Raw genomic sequence first — 22,519 nt, 5'->3', positions numbered from 1 at the left:
AGAGTTCCCAAAGCCAGGGTTCTAGGAGAGTTTGGCACGTCTGAACAGCTGAACCACGAAATAATGGAGTAGGTCCGGCGGGGTGTGGGAGCAGGGCATTCTGTCAATAAAAGAGCTCCCCTCTCTGCACACATGGCCAGTTAATTGGCCATTCTGGGAAAGGATGGATGGGGAGGGGGGCTTCTGAGAATCGCCGGTGACAGTTAAGTGGCCTTTTGTTGACGTCCTCTGCTGAACAACTTTGTTGGATTTAGTCTCTGCTTTTCCTTGGCCTCCTGTGGATTTTCTGTTAGATTCATTTACCATTCAGGCATCATCTTTCACTCTCTCCTTCCAATATGACTGCTTTGTGTGCTGGCCTCGGCTTTATTCCCGCTCTTCCCAGACCATAAAGGGGGCTGTGTGGGGCTTCGGCAGGACCGAGAAATTGACTCTGCTGTCTGTCGAGAACCATGATGCTCGCAGTGACCTTGGTGTCTAGCAGACAATGCACTACCTGCACCTGCCTACCGGCGACCGGCTGAAGATAGAGGAAAGGGCGGCTTCCCCGAATTCCTCCTCATGCTATGTGTCTCTTTCCTTGGTTCCCCTCTCCGTTCCCTTCCGTCCCCCCTCTGCCTGCTGCAACTCACGTCCTGACCTAAGACGCAGCTGTGACTAAGCGTTAATGCTCTTGAAATAATAATACGTTCTATTTTGCAGGCTTGGCCAAGCCAGTTCACCCAAGTTGTCTCATCTAATACCCCCCCAAACCCCTGTGAGGTAGGGAGGGGAGGTATTATTAACCCTATTTTCCTGATGAGCAAACTGAGATTTAGAGAGATTAGGGCAGTTGCCCTCAGTCTTTTAGACAGGAAGTGAGCACGAGGCCTCTGTCTCTAAACCCAGCGTTCTTTCCGTGGCGTCCACACCCTTATCTGTGAGGAGGACGTGGCCCAGGGGAAGTGTGAGTGGATGGGGAGGGAGAAGGAGAGCAAAAGGAAAACGTTCCATGAAGAGGGAGGAAAGGAGTGATTTCCTTGGGCCTCTAGCTGTTCTCATCTTTCTGCGGAGATGGAGGATTTGATGTTCACCAGAGGCTGGCCCAGCAAACCTCCAGGGAGGAAAGAAAGCCAAGAGCCTTGTCTTCTCTTTCCCTCTTTCCTCTTCCCAGGAGGGGATTTGCCTGGCAGTGGGGAGGGGTGGCCCTAGCTCTCCCCAGGTCCTGCGCGTGGGAGTCACACGCTGGGTCTCCCCCGAGAGAACCTAATGCCCGTTCTCAGGCCGGGCCTGCCGGCCTTTAGGTGCCGCGTGGTCTGGAGGCCTTGGCCATGGCTGCCCACGAGGAAGGCCCCTGAAGCTCGCCTGAAGGAAGAAGCATGCAGGGCGCCCCTGGAGGAGGTGTGGGCCCTGGCCCGTCCCCTGTGGACAGGTGGACACTCCTGGTCTTCAGCTTTATTCTGGCAGCAGCTTTGGGCCAAATGAATTTCACAGGGTGAGTGGCTGTTCCACCGTGTGGGGGGTGGTGGCTGTGGAGAGCTTGGGGACCAGGTGTGTGGGGGGGGGGGCGGGGGGAGGTGGCTGTCCTACTGAGACCTGGCCAAAGCGGAGGGAGTCGGGCCCTCAGTTCCATTCAGGTCCATAATCTCCCATGCCCATGCTCAAGGGCAGGACAAGCAGCTGTGTTATTGTCCCTCCCCACGTGAGTTCTTAATCGGTGGCCCATGGGGAAGCTTTCAGGGCTCCACGAATCCCCTGATTCTTGATTATATGTAAAATTATTGGCCTATCTACTTTTTTTCCTGGGGGGAAGGTTTATAACTTTCCTCTGATTCTTAAAGAAGTTAGTAACCGCCAGAAGACTATGTCTCCTTGCCCTAGGGATGCAGTATTGTCCTCCTGTGAATAACAAGAAGCCCTAGTGTCTCACACCAGGCCCTCTAGGGACCTGTTTCTCAGCCTCCCAAAGATCATGCAAGGTGACTACTCCATGGTATGTCCATGGTGGTGATCAGAGAGGGGGTTAGTGAGGGCCTTCATCCTCCCTGATATCCGAGCCAGCCAGGGAGGGAGCCGGCGCCATCCCAGGCGGCAGACCCCGGAGGTCACAGCTCCTCCAGCAGGATGGGAAGGGGCTCAGCTTCCTCCCAAAAGGTAGCGTGAGGCTGATCTCCCCTTCTGTGTCCTCAAGCTCTTGAGAGAAGGCCTGAGAGGGCCCAGGGTTTGGACAGACCACGGCCCCGTGCCCTTGTATGAAGAGCACTTGGGGCCACAGTTGGTCTCCCCTGTCCCCTGGATCTATGCCTTTCTCCCCTTCATTCCTTTTGTTCTCCAGCCCTCCTCCATTCCCCGCAGTTCCTTTCCTGTACTTCCTCCCCCGTCTTGGCGCTGGGTTCATCAGGAGCTCTGCCAGGCTTTCTTTAGTCCCTTAGGTGGTCTGTCCTCAGGCTGGAGCGGCCCCTATCCCAGGCTGAAGGACTTGTGTGCTTCCCAGAGCTACGCGTCCTTCTGCTCAGGGTCCTCTGACCTCCCAGCCTTCCCGCCAGGTGCCCTCGGCCTGGTGTCTTCTCACTCCACCTCCTCCAAGCAGCCCAGCCTTCCAGGAAGCCCTCTCCGCAGCTCCCTCTGCCCTCCCTGTGTCTTTCCAGAGACCAGGTTCTTCGAGTCCTGGCTAAAAATGAGAAGCAGCTTTCAGTTCTCAGGGATCTGGAGGGCCTGAAGCCCCAGAAGGTGAGGACTCCTCAGAGCTGAGGAACACGTGGTGCACTCTCTTATAGTGGCTTGCACTATATGTAAAATTATTGGCATATCTACTTTTTCTCCGGGGGGAGGGTTTATAACTTCGGCCCCCTCGCCTGCTCCCCCCACCCCAAGCCTGCCCGCCGGACAGCTCTGCCGAAGAGCACAACACTGTGGAAAATCACATGCGGCTCCTCTTCAGGAAAGGTTGGGAACACTCGCCCAGAAGGTTGGGTGGCCCTTCTTGGCTTTCTCCTCTGTCCTAGATGGGGGGCTGTTGAGCAGACCCCGTCAGGGGCCACTTCGCAAATGACTGGGATGTCCCAAAGCCACACGGGAGGCACATAGGTCCCTGGGTGGGACGCCATGCCGAGTGCAGCCTGGACACATCTGTTTCCCAACTGAAATGGCTTAGCTTGGCAAACCTGTGTTTTATTTGGGTTCGTCCCTGTCAGGCTGAGCATTTGTTTCCAAGAACATTGTCCTCTGCAAGTATTCCACGATGGAAAACATTTTCTTCAACTGTTAGAATAGAAGGGTTTTGTTGGAGGGCCGTTGAAACAACCAGATATTTCTGGAGGTGGCCCGCAGCCCTTGTCCCTATTTGTTTGAGTACCCCTCTCTCCCAGGACGCACAGCACTTTATAACAGTTCTCTCCGTTTTACAAACTGGGAAATTTGGATGACATGGGAATCCAGATTGGGTGCCTCCCACCTCTCCAGGGCTTGGGGGCAGTGATGCCTCCCTCTTCTGACCAGCGTTCTTGTCCATGTTCATGTCCCATATGATGAGCTGTCTCACTTTTAGCAACTGTGTAGGGCTCTTGGGGTCCAGGTGAAGTTGCAGTGTGTGGGGGAGGCTGAGAGATGAAGGTGCTTGGAATTATGGAGGGGAGCTCAGCTCGGGGATTTGGTTTGTTTGCCCCTGTCTTTCTGCTTGGCCTTAGGGTTTTGATTTTGGAACTGGGGCCCTTTTAACCGTGTAAGAGAAGATGATCACCTGGCTCCCTAAGGTGCCTAGAGGATGGTGAGTAAGGACGCGCGATAAATGGGTCTATTTTCCTTTCCTTTGTGACCAAGGTGGACTTCTGGCGTAGCCCAGCCAGGCCCAGCCTCCCTGTGGATATGAGAGTTCCTTTCTCGGAACTGAAAGACATCAAAGCTTACCTGGAGTCTCACGGCCTTGCTTACAGCATCATGATAAAGGACATCCAGGTGAGGTCCTGCCCCAGGGCTGCGGCTAGGGGCCCCCTTTCCACATGCCTTTCTGGTTTGGGCCCAACACGGAGGAAAACAAGCCAGGGCTAACAGTGGACATCTTGTTTCTAGAGTTCCATCTGCATTCTTGTGAAGTGGCTGCGGAAGGAATGAAAGCTCACACTTCTCAGAGAATATTTAAATCTAGGACAGAGTCCACAGGGGGAGGGTCTCCTAGTGTGGTAATGGCGGCCACTTGTGGGCGAGTCCTCTTGGGGAGGGATTCGCAGCTCACAGCCAAGGAGGAGAGCCAGGAGGAGGGGAGCAGGAGGAGGTAGCTCAGGTCTTCCTAGGCACGAGGAGAAGGCAGCTCTGGATGCCTCCCCTGGCTTTTCTGACTGTCCCTCCTGTCCTTGCGGTGTCTCAGCCATCCAGTACCAGAGAGTTCCTTCACTCCAGAGAAGTGGCAAGAGGTGAAAGAAACTTAACTGTGGGCCCTCTGTGGTTTCCCTCCCAACACCGGTACCGCAATGCTCTCAGTCCTGGGCACCTCTCCCAGGCAGGACGCTCCCAGGGCAATAGCTTTGGGAGAGGTGGCCGCAGACCCGCCCTCGGGTAGCGCAGAGGGAGCCTCCCTCCCGGCCATGCCAAGCTCCCCACCCCCGCTGGTCAGTGCACCTTACAGTGTCTTTTCTGAACGTCATGACATTTTATTTCCACTGTTCTGTCTTCACAGATATCCCAGGGAGCCTCCTTCCTACAGCAGTTCTTGGGGGCGCCACGTGCTGGTTAGGCCTCTCTGGCCGCACCCCTTTGCAGATGCTGTTGGGGGCCTGTAGATTCGTAGCCACCTAGATTCCTCCGCAGCCACACTGTGATACAGCTCATCTCTGAGGGCTGGGGGTGTGGGAGCCCAGTCTCCCTGCCGCATACACTTGACACCACATGCCGGGGGATAAACGCATTAGGAACATTCCTTTCCCAGGCGACCACAGGGCTGGGCCACTTAGGTCCATTCAAAGACCTTTATCCCTCATCAGGCACATGTGTTTGCTGCTCAGTGTGGAGGGGTGGGCTCTTTCTCTAATTAATCCCCCACAAACCAAAATGGGGAACTCCCGCAGACGAGACAGGGTGCCGCATCAAAGGAAATAGCACTCACTTCTCATCTTTAGCCCAAGCCTGAATTTTGAAGTTTGCGTTTCCCTGCTTTCTGCCGCGCCCTGGAAACCCCGCAGCATTTGGCAAACAGATATGAAGAGGTCTCTCAAAATTTTCTGTTGATTTCTGCACATCAGGAATGGCCCCAGAGGCACCTTTGAGCCTGCCCACTGGTTCCTTTGGAGCTGTCGTCCCCATTGTCCTCAGCCTGTCCTCTCCTGTCATCCTGGGCCTGGAATCCCTCGGGGGGGGGGATGGGAGGGGGATAATGCTTTTTACTCCCTTTTAGTAAGATGCCCTGGACTCTCAGCCCTCACCCAGCCAGGCAGGATTTTCACCAACAACTCCCTCTGTCTGCACTGCCTCAAGCTCTGATGGTCATACTTAAGATCCCATTTTGGATTAGAGGGAGCAGGGGGCCCCTGGGGGAGGCTGCTGTGTCGAGTTGATTTGTGGTGATGAGGGGGAGAGTGTCCAGGAGGAGCAAAGCTCAGAGGTGCTAACAGGAGGGGAAGGCTTTGCACCACTCAGGTTGTTGGCCTCCAGCCTTATGTTTCAGTTATTGATGCACAGGCCGAATTTCTTCCGAATCTTCCGAACCTTCTCAGCCGCGGTGTTTGGCATAGTGTGTCTTGCACGGTGGGCCCTCAACTGTCGCAGCAATTACTCTATTGGCAGGTTCAGAAAGAGCATGCCCAGACAGAGACCTTGCTATTCTGTTGGTCTTTGTCTCCAGAGCCCCCTCTCCTGAGCCCCTCAAGGTCCAGGATCAGGCCCCTGTCTGTCTTTATACCCTAGCACCTACGAGAGCACCTGCCACTCGGTTGGGGCTTAATAAATTTTAGCTGAATTAATGGATGCGGGGGAAGGAAAGAAGTGGAGGTATGTTTGCTGGACAGCACCAGGCTGAGAGGGAGAGGGAAAAACCTTGGTGCGGGCTTTTGCTTTGGCCAGAGGCCCTGGAGATTTTTGAGGAAGGGAAGTGCCCCCCTCCCGCCCCCCCGCTGTGATCAGGGGGCTGTGAGAGGTAGAAGAGGTGGGTGCATTCGTTCCACCCACTGGTGCAGATACCTACTGTGTGCGAGGGGCAGGAAATACAAAGATAAGAACTCTGGTCCTGTATCCAGGGGCGCCGGTGTCATGGGGGTGGGGAGTGGAGGGGAGTAAATCAGTGATTACAATGGAGTGGATGAGTGTGCTGATGGAGTGCAGCAGGTTGCTATGGGAGCGAGGACACGCGGCTCTCAGAAGGCAGTAATTACGGTGCGGCTGAAGAGCAGGCGAGGGGGGGACCGGGAGGGGAAGGGGGCCCCCGATTGGCGATAAGGCCCGACCAGATCACAAAGGGCATCCTCTGCTGGGTGATGAGGTCGAGATTTTATCCCAAAAATCGTGGGGGAGCCATCGGAGGGCTCTGACATGATCAGATTTGCATTTAAGAAAAATCCCTCTGACAGTGACAATGTTGAGTTGGGGACAGGAGCAGGGAGAGACTGACAGGAAGGAGGGTGCTGAGGAAATTGCAGTGGGCCAGGAAAGAAATTATCTGATTCCGAGTGAGCTCTATTTGCATTTAATTTTTCTTCACCTCCCCCTTTTTTTCAGCCCTTTGGTTTTGGTGTAGTTTTTTTTTTTTTTTTCTCTCTAGGATGAGTCACCATGGAAAAGCTTCACATGAGCAATCAGCTCTGTGGATTTTAATGGCTTTTTTCTGATTACAAAATTAATAAATATTCATGTTAGATAATTTGGAAAATAGGGGAAAGCACAAAGGAGAAAACAAAAACCACCCGTGCTCTGAGCATCTAGAGCAAAACACAGTTTAGTGTAAATATTGCTTTGCCAATCCCCCCCCCCCACACCGGATCATTCTCATTAGCATACAAATATAGAGTTATTTCTTCTGCCCTAAAAAAAAATCTACTCTTCATCCCTTCCCTCCACCTCCAGCTATCTATCACCCCATTTCTCTGCTTCCCCATACAGCAAAACTCCTGGAAATATATATACTTGCCATCTCCATCCCTCTCTTTGGGCAGACCGTCCACCCCTCATGTCACCAAAACTGTGTCATCACCCACAACTCCTAGGTCCAACTCAGTGGTCAACTTTGAGTGCCCTTTGTTCTTTCACCTTTCAGCACAACTGGTCACTCTCTCCTCTTTTGAAACATGTCCTGTCTTGGCTTCCAGGACACTGCCCTCTCTTGTCTTACCCATCTTACTGGCTGCTCCTTTTCATGTTGTTTTCCTGTTTCCCAGCTCTGTCCTTTGACCTCTCTTCTATCCCTTCATCCAGGGTCATGGTGTTGAATACCTTTAGCCCCCTGAATATTCCCATACTTAGAGCTCCAGCCTGACTCCTACATTCAACCTGATTTCTAGACTCCTATATCCCACCACCTCCTCCTCATTACCACCTGCCTGCTTAGCTAATGGGCATCTCAGACTTTACTGTTCCAAACTGAGTGCCACCCCCTGCCCAACCCGCTCCTCCACAGCCTTCTCCGTCTCAGGAAATGGCAACGCCAATCCTTCTGGTCACTCAGACAAGAAGCCTGGAGTCATCCTTGACTCCTTTCTCACATCCCACATTCAGTTCGTCAGCAAATCCCATCAGCTCTCCCTTTAAAATGTATCTGACCCATCTAAAACTAATGATGTAATGTATGGGGATTAACATAACAATTAAAAAATGTATCTGACCATTCTATGCTGCCACCCCAGGCCAGTGCGCCATCAGCCCCACCCCTGGATTATTCCAGGAGTTTTCTTCTGCTCTTCCCAACTCCACCCTTGCCTCCTTGTTGCCCAGTCTCAAACCAGCATTCAGAGGGGTCCTTTAAAATTATTAGTATTACATATTATATTCAATGATGTCACTTCTCTGCCTAAAACCCTTAATGACTTCCCAACTCAGAGTAAAAGCCAAAGTCCTTAAAATGGCTACAAGGCGCCACATGATCTATGCCCCACTCCCACATCACCGACTGCTCTCCCCTTGCTCACTCTGCTCCAGGCACCTGGACCTCCTTAATGTTCCTTGAACTTACCTGACCCATTCCTGGCTCAGAGCCCTTGACTAGATTCATACCTCAGGGCCCTTTGCCCTTCCTGGTCCTTACGACTGGAATGCTGTTTCTGCAGGTATCTGCATGACCTATTCCCTCACTGCTTTCAAAACCTTATTCACAGGTCACCTTTTCACCTTGTTTTAAGTTGTACCCTTCGCCTACATTCCCCAATTCCCTCCCTCCTTCCACTGCCTCACTTTTCTCCTTGGCACTTACCACCTTCTAATATCCTATCTAATTTATGTAATTATGCTGTTTATTGTCTGTCTCCCCTGCCAGACTGTAAGCTCCAGGAAGGCAGGCAGTTTTGTTTCCTCGGCTGCCATATCTTTAGTACCCAGTGTGTGCTCAACAAACACCTGTTCACTGAAAAGAAGAGATTAAAAAGTGGCCATGATGGTGGCTGGGGTGGGGTTGGGCAGCAGCTCTTAAAAGGGGAGGAGGCCAGGCAGGGATGAGCAGAAGGCAAGGGGGGAAAGCAGCAGTCACGGGCAAGGGCCTGAGGGAGAGACAGAGTCCGTCTGCTCCAAGCGGGCAGGGAGAGAAGGCCTGGCCCTTCTCTTGGTCCTGGAAGGGGGGCCTTTGCTGACTGACCATTAATGGGGGCCACCTGCCATCCAAGTCCTCCAGATACCACTTCTCTCTGGAGGACTCCAGAGTTCCTGGTCATGCCTGGTAATGACTGTTCCACCACAGAGTCCGGGAGTCCCCCCCCAGAACGACTATTGCCCTGCCTTCTTCCTCCTGCTCCTCATAGCTGAGTGTTAGGCAAATGTTCAAGCACTTTACACCTATTAACCCTTCTAATCCTCACGAGAACGCTTCAGAGAGTGTGCTCCAGCGTGTGCTAACATGACCCCCGCTTTATGAAGGCACACAGAGATTAATACTTCGGTAAACCGAGGCACAGAGAGATGAGCGACTTGCCCGTCCGTGATGGCGTCAGGATTCAACCTGAGACAATCTGGCTCCAGGCCCTGTACTCTCTCTGCTCTTGTGCCCTCTGCGGCCTCAGCAGTTGCCATTGTTGTTGGTGTGGGTGGATTTAACTTTGCCTTTTGGGCAGTGGGGCCACCACTCAGCCTTGACCTCGGAGGGGGTCCATTCGGAGAACCCCAGATCTGTAGCCACCGACATGTAGGCGCGGACTGTGGTTGCGGCCCGCCTTGCAGCGGCCTGGAAGAGGAGGGCAGGGGCCTATGAGGAGAGGTGCCTGCTACCGTCACAGAGCGGGGGTGGCTGGGGGTGGGGGTGGGGGTGAGACGCTCCCCATCCGCTGTTACCCGGAGCCGCGTCCATTTTGCGTCTGTGGGTGGAGTTCAGCTGCCGAGTGCCGGTTCCCTTCAGGCGTCAACTTCACCTTTCCGGGGCCTCCCTCGGCCTCCTGCCCTCCTCCATCCTGGAGGTGCTGTTCTCTGCTCAGTGTTCCCATCCTTCCTTACCCCTGTCATAAATTAATTCACACCAAGGTATTACTTTCCTTGTCAGGTTATGGCTTCCAGGGAGGCAAATGGCTTACTTCTGAGCTGTTTCTTTTTCTCTCTGAGAAGCCTGACAGGGCTGTAATTAGGCTTCCCTGAGCCTGTGGCAAGACTGCATTCTTAGTTCTCCCGTCTCCTCCCCTCGGCCCTGTGAAGGGAGCAAACATCTGTGTAGTTTTCAGGCCAGGGTAGATTAGTGTTCTTGGAACTGGGGCCCAGCTGTGAGGGCTGAGCATTCCCCATCTGTAAGCGGGTCTTGTCTCCATTCACAAGCCTGTGAGGGTGTTTGGAAAGTTATTTGCAGTTCGGTGCTGATTTCCCATTTGCCCCCAAGCTGTTCTGTGGAACAAAGAACAGCCTCGTGGGAGCTGTGTTCCTGTGGGCCTCCCTGGGGGTCTGTGGGAAGAGCTGGGTCCTCTGGTCCTGTCTTCCCAATTTCTCCTCCCTGTCCTCCACCCTCGCACTGCCTCAGGCCCTCCACCAATTCCCTAGGCATTCGGATGTACGGACCCTTCACTCCTGTGGGGCCAGAGGGGGACTTCCGGGTGCACCAACCCAGCCTGCTTGCTCCCCTGCAGCCGCTCTCCACAGCTGGTCCTGCCCGGCCCAGAGTGACGTCAGGGCACGCATTGGTCATGGTGGGCTGCTGAGATTTCCGTTGGGTTCCTGGGAGAAGACAAGTCCCTTTTGTTAGAGCTTCCAGGGTGGTGCCCGTGCCAGCGAGGATCAAGGCTCGTCCAGCCTTCCCTCACTCCACCAGTAATCCCAGCTTTGCCCAAGGAGGAATGTGCCCAGCCCAGCCAGTTTGGCCAGAAAACACTGCAGTCCCCATTGCCTAACATGCAGTCCCCATTGCAAAACATGCAGTCGGGGCTCAAAAAGAAAAGAAAATGAGGTCCAGGCATTGCTTTCCAGTCCGACTTTTAAATTTGCGAATTGGAGGGTTGTGAGCAAGCTGACTGGGGCGGGGCGGGGGGGACGGCGGGTGGCCACTGGGCGGTGGTCTCGTCTGCAGGAGGGATGGTGGAGGCCAGGGTCCACGGCTGCTCCTGTATTTTAGCCACTAGGGGTTTTTATTTTTGTTTTAGTATTATTTATTCATTTAGAAGATCATATGTATTTTAGTATAAGCATGTTGCCAAAATGTAAAAATAGAGAAAATTTAAAAATGGCTTAAAATCATAATCTTTCTCTTCTAACAGGCATTGTTTACATTTTGGTATTTTTTGACATTTTAGTGTCATGTTTTCCTGTGCTCGGGGTATTGCTTTTTTCATTATGTTAAAACACCTCTTAATTGCAAGAGTAGTATGATGGACTTTTTATCTGTTGTTAACATTTTACACATTTGCTTTTGCTTGCTCTCTCTGTAAACACACACACAGATAAGCATACAGTTGACCCTTGAACAACATGGGTTTAAACTGTGTGGGAATACATGAATTTTTTTTTATATAAATACAGTACAATACTGTAAATGTATTTTCTCTTCCTTATGATTTCTGTTTTTAAAAAGGTTTTATTTCTTTATTTTGAGAGAGAGAGAACACAAGTGGAGGCAGAGGAAGAGGGAGAGAGAGAATCTTAAGCAGACTCCGCCCTGAACGTGTAGCCCAATACCGGGCTTGGTCTCACGACCCCAAGGTCATGACCTGAGCCAAAATCAAGAGTCGGATGCTTTTTTTTTTTTTTTAACTTATTTATTTGACAGAGAGAGACACAGCGAGAGAGGGAACACAGCAGGGGGAGTGGGAGAGGGAGAAGCAGGCTTCCCGCGGAGCAGGGAGCCCGATGCGGGGCTCGATCCCAGGACCCCGGGATCATGACCTGAGCCGAAGGCAGACGCTTAACAGCTGAGCCACCCAGGCGCCCCCCAAGAGTCAGACGCTTAATGGACTTAGCTACCCAGGAACCCTCCTTATGATTTTTTCTTTTTTTTTTAAGATTTTATTTATTTATTTGACAGAGAGAGGGAGAGAGCAAGCACAAGCAGGGGGAGAGGCAGAGGGAGGGGAGAAGCAGGCTCCCCTCAGAGCAAGGAGCCCAATGTGGGACTTGATACCAGGACCCTGGGATCATGACCTGAGCCGAAGGCAGGGGCTAAACTGACTGAGCCACCCAGGCACCCTCCTTACGATTTTCTTAATAACATTTTCTTTTCTCTAGCTTGTTTTATTGTAAGAATACAGTATATAATACATATAACATACAAAATAATGTGTTAATCATCTGTTTATGTTACTGGTAAGGTTTCTGGTTAACAGTAGGCTATTAGTAGTTAAGTTTTTGGGGAGTCAAAAGTTATGTGTGGATTTTCAACTGTGTGGGGGTCGGTGCCCCTAATCCTCTCATTGTTCAAGGGTCAACTGTATATTCCTGTAGATATGTTTATCTATGTGTGTGCATATATATGTCTATCATGCATATTATAAATAACATATGTGTTTATTATTCTTATTAGCCTTAGGGTTTTGATAGCTAGCCAGCCTTAAGGAACCCAAGGCTAGGAATAGGATATCTGGGTTCTTACCTCACCTCTGCCCCTTATTGGCTTTGCCACTGAGTCCCTTCACCTCTCCAATCTGCTTTATCTCTAAAACACGAATACTTAATTCCTACCCTGTCATTTGGTCATCTGACCGGATCAACTGAGATAATGAGGATAGGGATGCCTGGTAAACTAAAAGGATGCCCTGGCCTGAAGCAAGGCATCACCAAGACTTACTGGGTCGCAGAGCTCAAACCGGGGTGACTCTGGGGGGAGGTCTTCAGCCTTCACAGCTGAGAGGCCCAGGCACTTCCCATGCTGCAAGTCAGCACAGAATCCTGGTGTGTCTCTGTCCAATGTAAGGGTATGAGCTTGGGGTGAAGGGCACCTGCCCACCTCTGAGTCCCAAGCTGGGAAAAGTGTCCCAGAACGATGTAGGAGGGCAATCCAATCCAACTACGTGCCCTCCCTGTGGTCAGTGGGAAGGAGCATGCGGGGACTGAGTACCAACTCCAAATGATACCCAAGCACATTGCTTTTGGCTCACCTATACTTGTGTTTGAGAGGCAGTTGAGAAGGTGAGTAAAAGACCATTGGCACATTAATCCCATAATTATTTGGCCCCATTTAGTCCATAGCTGGCTTTCCAGATGGCCTGGACGTCACTTGTTAGGCTACTTCCTGTAGGTAGAGTGGCTGTTGTGGGTCAGGGGAGCCCTCTGCTCCTCCAGGAGTACATGGTTCAGCTTGGGCCTTGACTCAGCAGTGTTCCTAGAGGACCAGTAGATCATGAGCACTTTTCTAAAACACTTTCCTATCCATGATTACATTTATCCTATGATATGGGCAGGGCAGGTTCTCACTGTCCCAATGTTCACGCTGATGAAACTGAGGCCAAGGCCTCACAGCAAGTTGGCGGCAGACTTGGAACACAGCTCTCCGGACTCCTCACCCTGTGCTCACTTGGGAAATGGCGGCACGAATGCTGGCTCGCCAAGCAGAGTCACCTAGCAACCGGCGTCTCCTTCCGTTGTGCAGCTCACACTCACGGTGGCTCGCTCTCCTGTGTCGGTGCTGTCTTTGTGCCCAGCCAGCTGAGGCAGGGCTCAGGGGAGGCGGGCCTGGCCCCGTCCTCCCCTTCCCTTCCAGTGTGTGCTCTTGTCTCCTAGGTGCTGCTGGATGAGGAGAGAGAAGCCATGGCAAAGTCCCGCCGGCTGGAGCGCAGCACCAGTAGCTTCAGCTACTCCTCTTACCACACCCTGGAGGAGGTAGGTCTGCCCAGTCAAGCTCTGGGCTCTGTTGTCCCTTTGGGCTCCCCGGGTCTCCAGACTCGCAGAGACTGATGAAAGACTGAGGTCTGTGGGAGAGCGTGAGCCGACACTGGGGGAGTGCAGAGCAGACACTGGGTGAAAGCCTGTCAGAAAGAGTCGGCTTCCAAGAAGTCCAGAAGCGAGGACTCAGAGAGCACTGTGGCTCAGCAGTGCCGCCCGGGGCAGGTACAGGACAGAGTAATGGGCCTGCTAGGCAGGACGCTGAGGTAGGGACGCGTCACTGGCAGGGGCTGTCGTCTCCATAGCCAACACTGGGGCTGGGGTTTCAGGGGTCTCGACCTCTCCACAAGCATTTCTGGTGTCAAGGGGCCCCAGCTGTGGGTGCCAGGGTGGAGCAGGAGCAGGAAGCCAGGCACGTTGGAGAGCCACTTGGTGGAGTAGAACAGAGTTGCCTCGGTTGGAGAAAATGCTTGATCACAGTGACAGCCAGCTAGGGCAGGCGTGACCGACTGTGACTTGTTTATAAAGGAGAACACAGAGACACCCAGTCCAGAAAGAAACTCAAGGCTCAGGTCACATTTTCTTTCTTTTTTTTTTTTTAATTAAGATTTTATTTATTTATTTGAGAGAGAGAATGAGAGAGAGAGAGCACATGAGAAGGGGGAGGGTCAGAGGGAGAAACAGACTCCCTGCTGAGCAGGGAGTCCGATGCGGGACTCGATTCTGGAACTCCAGGATCATGACCTGAGCCGAAAGCAGTTGCTTAACCAACTGAGCCACCCAGGCGCCCTCAGGTCCTATTTTCATGTAAAGGACGTGGTGATTTTGGTATTGTCCACTCTATGATCGTCATCATTACTCTCCCTGTTTCACATGGCCTGTAATAGAAGATCCATTTTTTTTCCATATATTTGGTAATTCAGTTATATACATTGATAGAGGAAGGGAAGGGATTAATATGGCCTGTCAGTGTGTATTGGTATCAGAGATAAATAACCCTGCCTTCAGAGGGCTTAGAATCTAAAAGGGCCGAGAAGACCATAACAGCACTGCTGGGTCTGTGGGGTCTGTCAGATGGACTCAGTGGGCCAAGCGAATGGAAGCGAGAGAAACTTCCACCCCATGAGAGCCTTGCAGGCTGACCCTGGGGACTGAGTGGGTGATCATGCGCGAAGGCTTAGCTCTGGGTGTGGTGAGTGGCCTTCGAATCCAGGCCAACCGCAGCTCATTGCCTTGGGCCTGGTGGGTGTCTTTGATCTGGGCAGTTCTCCATCTGGGTTCTTTTAGATCCTCAAGGGAAGTGGGAAAGCATTCAGGAGGGCGGGATGGGGGAGGGAGAATATCCGGGGAGACCCTGGGGTTTGCCCCTCCCTGCCTAAGTGCCCGTCTGATAGATGTCATTCCTTGCAGATATATAGCTGGATGGACAACTTTGTAACTGAGTATTCAGATATTGTCTCAAAAATTCGGATTGGCCACAGCTTTGAAAATCGGTCCATTCTTGTCCTGAAGGTAAGAGCTGGCGGTGTTGACCATTAGACTCTACAGTGAGAGCCTCCGGCATAAGGTTGAACTCATGTGGGGTCATGGCTGGGGGGGGTTGTAGGGACAGAGAAGATGTATATCCTCCTGCCCCGAGGTGACCCACAGCTCTGGGGTTGTGGTGTTCAGGGCCCCACCCTTGTAGGTATGGGCAGGCGACTGTGTGATGACCTGGCATATCCTCAGTCAGGAAGTAGGTGGGAGGTTTGCAAAGGAGATGGAACTGCAAGGTGGCGGTCGTGTCATGCTGGTCTTGGGATGTGAATGTGGGGAAGCCGGCTTTCTCCCTATTCCCTTGGTTGCTTCATCTGTTGAATGGGAAGAGAGGTAAATAGAGGCCTCATTTCCAAATGACTGAGGTCGTCTGGCTCAGGCAACCCCTCAGATAGGCCTGAGTCTGTGGGGAGACCTCCCAGCCCTTCCCAGTGGCCGCTGGAAACAGAGTTTGAGCGAAGTTGGCAGCCGCAATGCCCTTGGTCATGAGCGGAGGCAGGATAGGTAGGAGTGTGAACCCCCCCCGCCCCGCCGCCGAAAACAATTCTTAGCATGTGCCCTAAAGGGCACTTAGGAGGTTGGACCCCATAGGGCCCCTGACACCCAGCTCTCAGAGCAGACGAGCACTGTTGCCCTCAACCCTGCCCTGGGGGACTCTTCCAAAGGGCCAAGTGTCCTCCTCTCCCTTGGGACGTGACCTCCTCCATCCCTGCCTTGATTTCCCCCGGGGGCTGTGCGTGTTCTCCCTTTAATGTTGTCTGAGACCTTACTACACAAAGTGTGGTCCCGGCACCCACAGCAGCATCCCCAGGAGCCTGGCAGAAATGCCCAGCCCTGGACCCCTCCCCACACCTGCTGACGGAGAGTCTGCATGGTAGTAAGATCCTGGGGGGTTCATGTGCCCTCTAAAGTTTGAGAAACACTAGTCGAAGGAAGCTCTGTGCTTCTGGCTGGATCACTCGGCTCCCCACGTGCACGTGCCCCACTGCGTCCCAGGGCCCCCACACTTCGTGGACTCGCACAAGTACCTGCGCATTCATTCCCCCTCCTGGGCCCAGAGCGCCACCCCGGGCGGTGCGGAGACCTCTGGGGCCTGCTCCTGGGAGCCTAGGGACAGCCCTGCAGCTGTCTCAGTTCAAACTTATTTGGGACCTTGTGCTTTTACCCAGTTCAGCACTGGAGGTTCTCAGCGCCGGGCCATCTGGATCGACACTGGAATCCACTCCCGGGAGTGGATCACCCACGCCACTGGGATCTGGACTGCCAAGAAGGTCAGCGCAGGTGATGGGGGTGGGGCAGGGGTGGGGACTGCTTGACTATTTCGGGGTGTCTCCAGTTGAAAATTTATACTGGGTTTGTTTAAACGCAGGGGCTCCCTCCCCTCCTGTCCTTTGGAACAGTTGCCGTGAGCTCTGCCCTTCTTAGCACAGCGCCCACACCGAGCCTCTGCCTCCTGGTTGTTTAAAATCCAAGCCTCTCATTCTGCACAGAGAATGTATCTGACGGCCTGATGCCACCCTGGCCTGCAGCCGCTGGCTGTGCAAATGCCCTGACCCACCTTAGAGCAGAGCCCGGCAGCGCCTCCCATCCCTCCCAACCCTCCCCCCGGCCCACTCTGCCCTCGCTTGCAGATTGTCAGTGAATACGGCAAAGACAGCACCCTGACAAACATACTGAACGCCATGGACATCTTCATGGAGATTGTCACCAACCCTGATGGCTTTGCATTTACCCACAGCATGGTGAGGGCATTTGGGAGGGAGGGAGAGGGGTAAGGGTCAGGGTCAGCTCTGTGGGGGGGGGGGTGCGGATGCAGGAAAGGTCGCTGCAGCTTTGGGAAGCTGAGCTGAGGTTCCCTGGGGGCTGGCGGGTGACTCGGGTCAGCTATGGCTCTTGCCCTTCCACCCCTGTCCTGCTGCCCCGGAAGGCCACTGCCGGCAGCCTGCGCCTGTCCTCGGGCCTCTCCCCACATCCTGGCTTTAGCCACAAGGTGATCTGCCGTCCTGGCCCATCCTCATGCCAGCCGCAGCCTGCCCTAGAGATTCCTTCCTTTTGCCACTCTCTGTCCCGCCAGACCCGCCTTCCTAGGCCGGGATGTCAGAGGCTCCCACCCCTGGGGAAGGGGTGAATGTCACCTGCCCTGGGCTTTTTCAGAACCGCCTGTGGCGGAAGAACAAGTCCACCAGACCTGGAATCTTCTGCATTGGCGTGGATCTTAACAGGAACTGGAAGTCAGGCTTTGGAGGTATGGCAGTCCGCTGGACTTGGGGGCAGGGCTGGAGGAGGACTTGGTCCTTGGCACGTCTCCCACACAGTCAGGTTATGTGGACGCATACCTCGGGAGACGGGGTAGTGAGCTAATGCAAGTGAGTCATGGCCGGGGACAGGCAAGCACATGCCTGGGATTGGCTGGGCCTTACGGGGAGAGGCTGCGCATGCGTGGTCAGCATATGCATATGTGCGGGCTCCGTGGGAAACACGGGAACCAGCTCCTTGCATGGGGAGCGGACTGCGGGGGTCAAATCCTAAACATGGGAGGGGAAGGTACAGATAGTCTTCAGGTTGTACCTTCAAGAGACACAAGATGGGCTTGCTGGTTGCTCAAAACTCAGTTTTTATGCCCTCCCCCCCAAATCTCTCTAGCCCTTGTAGGGAGCCCACCAAAAGAAAATGCCTCCAAACTCATTTCCTGAGAGCCAGGACCTGAAATTTGCCCTTTGGGGAGGCCAGAACAATAGTTTTAATATAGAATAAGCCAATTTCTTATCATCAACTCTGACTTGAGCCTGGTTTTTATTTTTTGACTTAGTTGCTTTGTAATCCTGGGCTGATGGGCTGGTGCATGTCTGCAGGGTCATATTGTTCTAGGCAGAGGTGGGCAGCTTCCTCCCAAGTTCCTTGGTGTTATTCCGGATTATCTCCCTTACCATACCAGGAGAATAGGGACTAGATGGGGAAACTGAGGCCTCCAGAAAACCTAGAGACCATTATGTGGATCCTGGGAATGCAGCAATTTGATGGGTGGGATGCTAGGTCTAGCCAGGACAGGTTGCGTGGGCCCAGCCTTCAGGCTCCAGATGTGGCACCCACTATACTGGGGTGGGGTGGGGGGTGGGAGTTTGGCTCCAAGGAGACAGTGCCATTGCTGTTGAAAAGCAGATCCACAGATGGGAGGCCAAACCAATGAGATAGAACATTCTAGATCTTCCCATCACTTTGAAAATCTGGCTTCTTTCAGTTGGTTCTCATTGAAAAATCAGCATCTGAAGCATCCAGAGCAAGGCTCTCAGCCCATGGTGTGCGTGTGTGGGGGGTTGTCTGAGAATCTGGTGCTGTGTGTGTAGCTGCTTGTGTAAGGGAACACAACTGTGAAAAATGGGTGTTTTCACCTCCAAATGCCCAGACACTTGCCCCGAGTGGGCATCCATGTGGGCCCCTCGGAACCGGCTGAAGCGAGTGTCCACGGACCCCAAGATAAACTGGCTAGCAGAAAGACAAATCATCTCTTAAGGAAAATAACTTTTGTGTGTTTCTCCACAGGGGGCAAGAGGGGGGAGGAATCAGTATATACACAATATAAAAAAAAAAATGTATGGGAAAAAAAAAAGCCCAGAGGGGACAAAAAACTCCCATAATCCCACTACCCAAAGATTACTGCTTTTAATAATTTACCATGTCCTTCCAGAGATTTCCCTTTGCTACAAATTACAGTTTCAGAGAAGGAAAAATAAATAGCTAATGAATCCATTAGCAGGTACTTGTGACACAGGCAGGCTCAGAGGACTTGGACTGTGAACGTCAGAGAGAGGCAGGCAGCTAATTCCCATTTGGTCCGGGGAAGATTAGTTTATGCTGCTTAGCTCAAACCAGAACTAATGGCCTGAAGTGTTTCTCCATATTTGGGCAAAGCCACCTGGTCGTTGGCAGGGGAACCGCTTTCCCTGCGTGGGCTGCAAACGCAGACAAAGCTCTCAGCCTCCCCCGCTCTGCTCATCTGTTGCTGTTTGTCATTCATCAAGTGGAGCAGGTGCAGAAGCTCCCGGCAGACACAACAAACAGGGCCACTGTCCAGCCTGTGGGGCTGCTCCTCACCCTCGCTTCCTGCAGACACATCCCCTTCTAGCCCGGGTCCCTACCCCAGGCGGGACCCCGCAGACCAAGGGGGGACGCACTCCCCGGTGACAGAACCGCCTCTGGGCCTGCCTGCGGACAGAAATAGTGTGTGCCTGGGTTGGTGACTCAGGCGGGAAGATTTTGTTTATGGTTTTATCATTGCCTTAATTTAATTGCTGCATAATGAGTCATCTGTAGACCATCCCTCCCACTCATGCTGCCCTCACCTGCACTCCCCGGAGAGCACTGGTTTGCTCCAAGCCTAGCGCAGCATCTCAACCGGTCCCTGGGCCAGCCCCCCAGCCCTCCAGCCAGCGCACTGCCCTGAGGGTCTAGGGGAGCACTCTGGCATCCTCAGGAGGCTTCAGAAGTTGGGGTGACCCCTGACCTTGGCCTCAGGCTTGTATGCAGTCATTTCAGGGAGGAATGAGAGGAGGAACTGGGATGGCTCTTTCCAAATGTGTTCCTAACCCACAAATCTTGACCAGCCCACAGCCCAGCCCTCCATGACATGGCCCTTGGGGAAGGGAAGAAGACACAAGAAGAGGGTAAGAGGAAGGAAAGAGATGGAGAGCAAAGAATCTAGGAGATGGGAACCAATTAAATTTGTGAACAAAATAGAAGTTCAGCTCCTCTCCCCTAACTGAGGTCCCCAAGAAGAATTGTCAAAGGCTCTTTACATCTGTGGCTCCCAGACCAGTCTCAGGCAGCTATGGGGCTCTATTCTCTCTTTTCCTGGCCCCAAATCCATGTTGCTTCTGGGGCCACGGTTGTGGCAAAGCTTGAGCAGATACTCAGTCTGAGCACTCAACTGACCCAAGCCTTCGGCATGGCAGTGGACAGTCGGCAGAGAAGGGTCAGCTCGAAGGGGTTGCCGCTCGTCGGGGAAGCCAGGGTTGGAGACCTAGAGTTTCCTCTGAAGGCAGTCCCGCTTTTCTAAGTCCTTGGTCAGGACTTAAGCAAAGGACAAGCCAAGGGAGCTCTCTAGAAGGCCCACAGAGTTGCTGAGTCATGGTGTGAATGCACTCCTCTGATGTATTAGACTAGGGTGTGCAGCAGTGATAAATGCCATCCAAATCTCAGTGGCTGAACACAGTAAAAGTTTATTTTTCAGGCACATGAAGTCCAACGTGGGTAGGTGACTCTCCTTGGCAGCTTTCTTCCGACTGTGACAGAGGGATCCAGAATGCTTCCTCCATCTAGAGTTTTTTGCTCCCAACCACATAGACAGAAGAGACTGTGGAGAAGTCATGCCTGCTCTTAACAGCCTCAAACTAGAAGTGACCCATCGTTACTGCTCACATTCTCATTGGTCAGAAGTAGTCACATGACCTCAAACAAACTGCAAAGGAGGCTGGGAGATGTAGAGGAATACCTGGATATTTTGTGAGCGTTAAGTGTCTTTCCCAAACCCGGGAATTCGAACCCTCTGGAGGTTTTATTTTTCTTCCAGGAAATGGTTCTAATGACAACCCCTGCTCAGAGACTTATCGTGGGCCCTCCCCTCAGTCGGAGCCGGAGGTGGCGGCCATTGTGGACTTCATCACTGCCCATGGGAACATCAAGGCTCTGATCTCCATTCACAGCTACTCTCAGATGCTCATGTACCCTTATGGCCACTCACTGGAGCCCGTTCCAAACCAGAAGGAGTTGGTGAGATTGGCTGCTTGGGGCTTGGGGGAGGCCTCAGGCAGACCGCCAGAGGTTCAGGCCCTCACTCTGAAACAAGGGTCTGGACCAGGTGACCCCATGGTGGGGAGGAGGGGGAGAGCTTGTTGTTCTCACATGTGGTCAAGTTCAAAGCCAGAGGGGCTGTGCTCCCTTCTCGTGAGAGCCATCTGCACATTCAACTTCTGGGTTTCTAAGCGGCTGATGAGGGTGTGGGAGCGTGGGGAGCCCCAGCCTCTCACCCTCTGGATGCAATCTCTCAGTACAGTCTTGCCAAGGACGCAGCGCAGGCCCTGTATGAGGTCCACGGGATCGAGTACATTTGTGGCAGCATCAGCAGCACCCTCTGTGAGTGAGCCTTCCCCGGGTGCTGCTCTAGGCCCCACACCCACCTGGGGTTGGGCAGTGCAGGCTGTTTGCTGACTGGCAGGGCTGGTTGGCCACAGGGCAGTGCCGTAGATCTAACTGAGCGGGGTCAGAGCTGCTGTCCACATCTGAATAGAGGGGTGAGTGGTGGTCCCCAGAAACAGGCAACTCTTTCTTTGCAGCATTAATTAATGCCTGGTTCCCAATGTCTGGCTTACTGTGATGTTCCTTGGAGGAGAAGATCCTTCTTGAAGGAACGCTCCTTGGTGGCCTCAAGGAGCTTTCTTTTTGCTGGGGCAGAGAATGGGGAGGGGGGGCAGGGTGTGGCCCAGGTTGATGCTGGGGTCAGAAGGCGTGGTGTTGTCTGGGGTGAGTTGGGGTTTGGCCCCCAGGGCCCACTTTCCACTCAGGATACTTCTGCACCTTAGGACCACACCCTGTTCTTTCTTCTGGGGGCATTTCTTTGCCCTTTTATATCCAGATGTGGCCAGCGGGATCACTGTCGACTGGGCCTATGACAGTGGCATCAAGTACTCCTTCACCTTCGAGCTCCGGGACACGGGGCGCTATGGCTTCCTGCTGCCGGCCTCCCAGATCGTCCCCACGGCCCATGAGACGTGGCTGGCGCTTCGCGCCATCATGCAGCACACCCTCAATCACCCCTACTAGCAACAGCACTCAGGGCAGAGCAGGAGCATTCATTCCCTTCCCCAAGGCCTGGGCTCCTCCTGAAACCCAAGTGATACATCGTCCTCCCCACACCCTTACCCTCACCCCTTAGGAAATAAATAACACGTTTGAACAGGCTTGGTGGCCTCTGGTGCTTTGGGCTCAGCACTGAGGGGACAGGGGCGGCTTGAAATGCCTCTTCAGTCCTCAGGAATTCAGGAGGATCAGGGGGCTAGCAGCCCTTGTATTTCGTCCTCTTACAGCGTCCTCCAGGCCCAGAGCAGATAACTCACTCTCTGGGAGCTACTGGATACACATTGTCCCCTTGGTGTTTACATTCTGAGATGATCCGGAAGGCACAGTGTCTGATCAGAAGGAGTGGGGCCCCAGTGGTGGCATCTCCGGCAGCCCGAGGGAGAGGTGGGTACGGACAGGCAGCTTCCTTCTCTGCCTGCTTCATTCCCATGCTGTGTAGCGGGGAGGGCCACATCTCAGAGGCCCCGGCTTGGAGGATCCCATTCGCCCTCTAAAGGAAGGTGAACACACTCACAGTCTCCCCTGGTCTGGGGAGCAGGGTCACAAGCCAGTCAGAGCCGGCGCAGCACAGCACCACCCACCCAGGGAGAGGAAATCCTCTTTCCCCCTTCTCTTCACCCACGGTCACCATGCTTGTCAGGCACTGAGCAGTGAGTCCGGGCCGGGCATTTGCTAAGCAAGCACTTTATTTAAGGAAGAGAAAGGGACGATATTTTGAGATACAAATGAGGTGCCCCCACCC

At 53.3% G+C, this 22,519-nt stretch overlaps 1 protein-coding gene across 1 annotated transcript; it reads left to right on the top strand.

Moving 5' to 3' along the window:
* Positions 1-1,358: 1,358 nt before the first annotated feature.
* Positions 1,359-21,741, top strand: CPA5 (carboxypeptidase A5). The gene is made up of 11 exons (XM_032401170.1): positions 1,359-1,474; positions 2,628-2,709; positions 3,799-3,933; positions 13,288-13,386; positions 14,800-14,901; positions 16,095-16,196; positions 16,557-16,667; positions 17,080-17,170; positions 20,492-20,691; positions 20,970-21,054; positions 21,554-21,741. Exons 1-11 carry the CDS (start codon positions 1,359-1,361, stop codon positions 21,739-21,741), a joined length of 1,311 nt encoding a protein of 436 aa, XP_032257061.1.
* Positions 21,742-22,519: the final 778 nt, after the last annotated feature.

The sequence above is a fragment of the Phoca vitulina genome, unplaced genomic scaffold (assembly GCF_004348235.1).
Source record: "Phoca vitulina isolate PV1807 unplaced genomic scaffold, GSC_HSeal_1.0 scaffold4, whole genome shotgun sequence".
Lineage (NCBI taxonomy): Eukaryota > Metazoa > Chordata > Mammalia > Carnivora > Phocidae > Phoca > Phoca vitulina.
This window is presented reverse-complemented; position numbering and strand designations above follow the sequence as displayed.

Excerpts from the sequence above, each read along its gene's own strand:
- CPA5 (XM_032401170.1), top strand. The coding sequence starts at position 1,359 with ATGCAGGGCGCCCCTGGAGGAGGTGTGGGCCCTGGCCCGTCCCCTGTG. Across the intron at positions 1,475-2,627 it reads GGCCAAATGAATTTCACAGG|AGACCAGGTTCTTCGAGTCC; the intron begins GTGAGTGGCTGT and ends GTGTCTTTCCAG. Across the intron at positions 14,902-16,094 it reads GGTCCATTCTTGTCCTGAAG|TTCAGCACTGGAGGTTCTCA; the intron begins GTAAGAGCTGGC and ends GCTTTTACCCAG.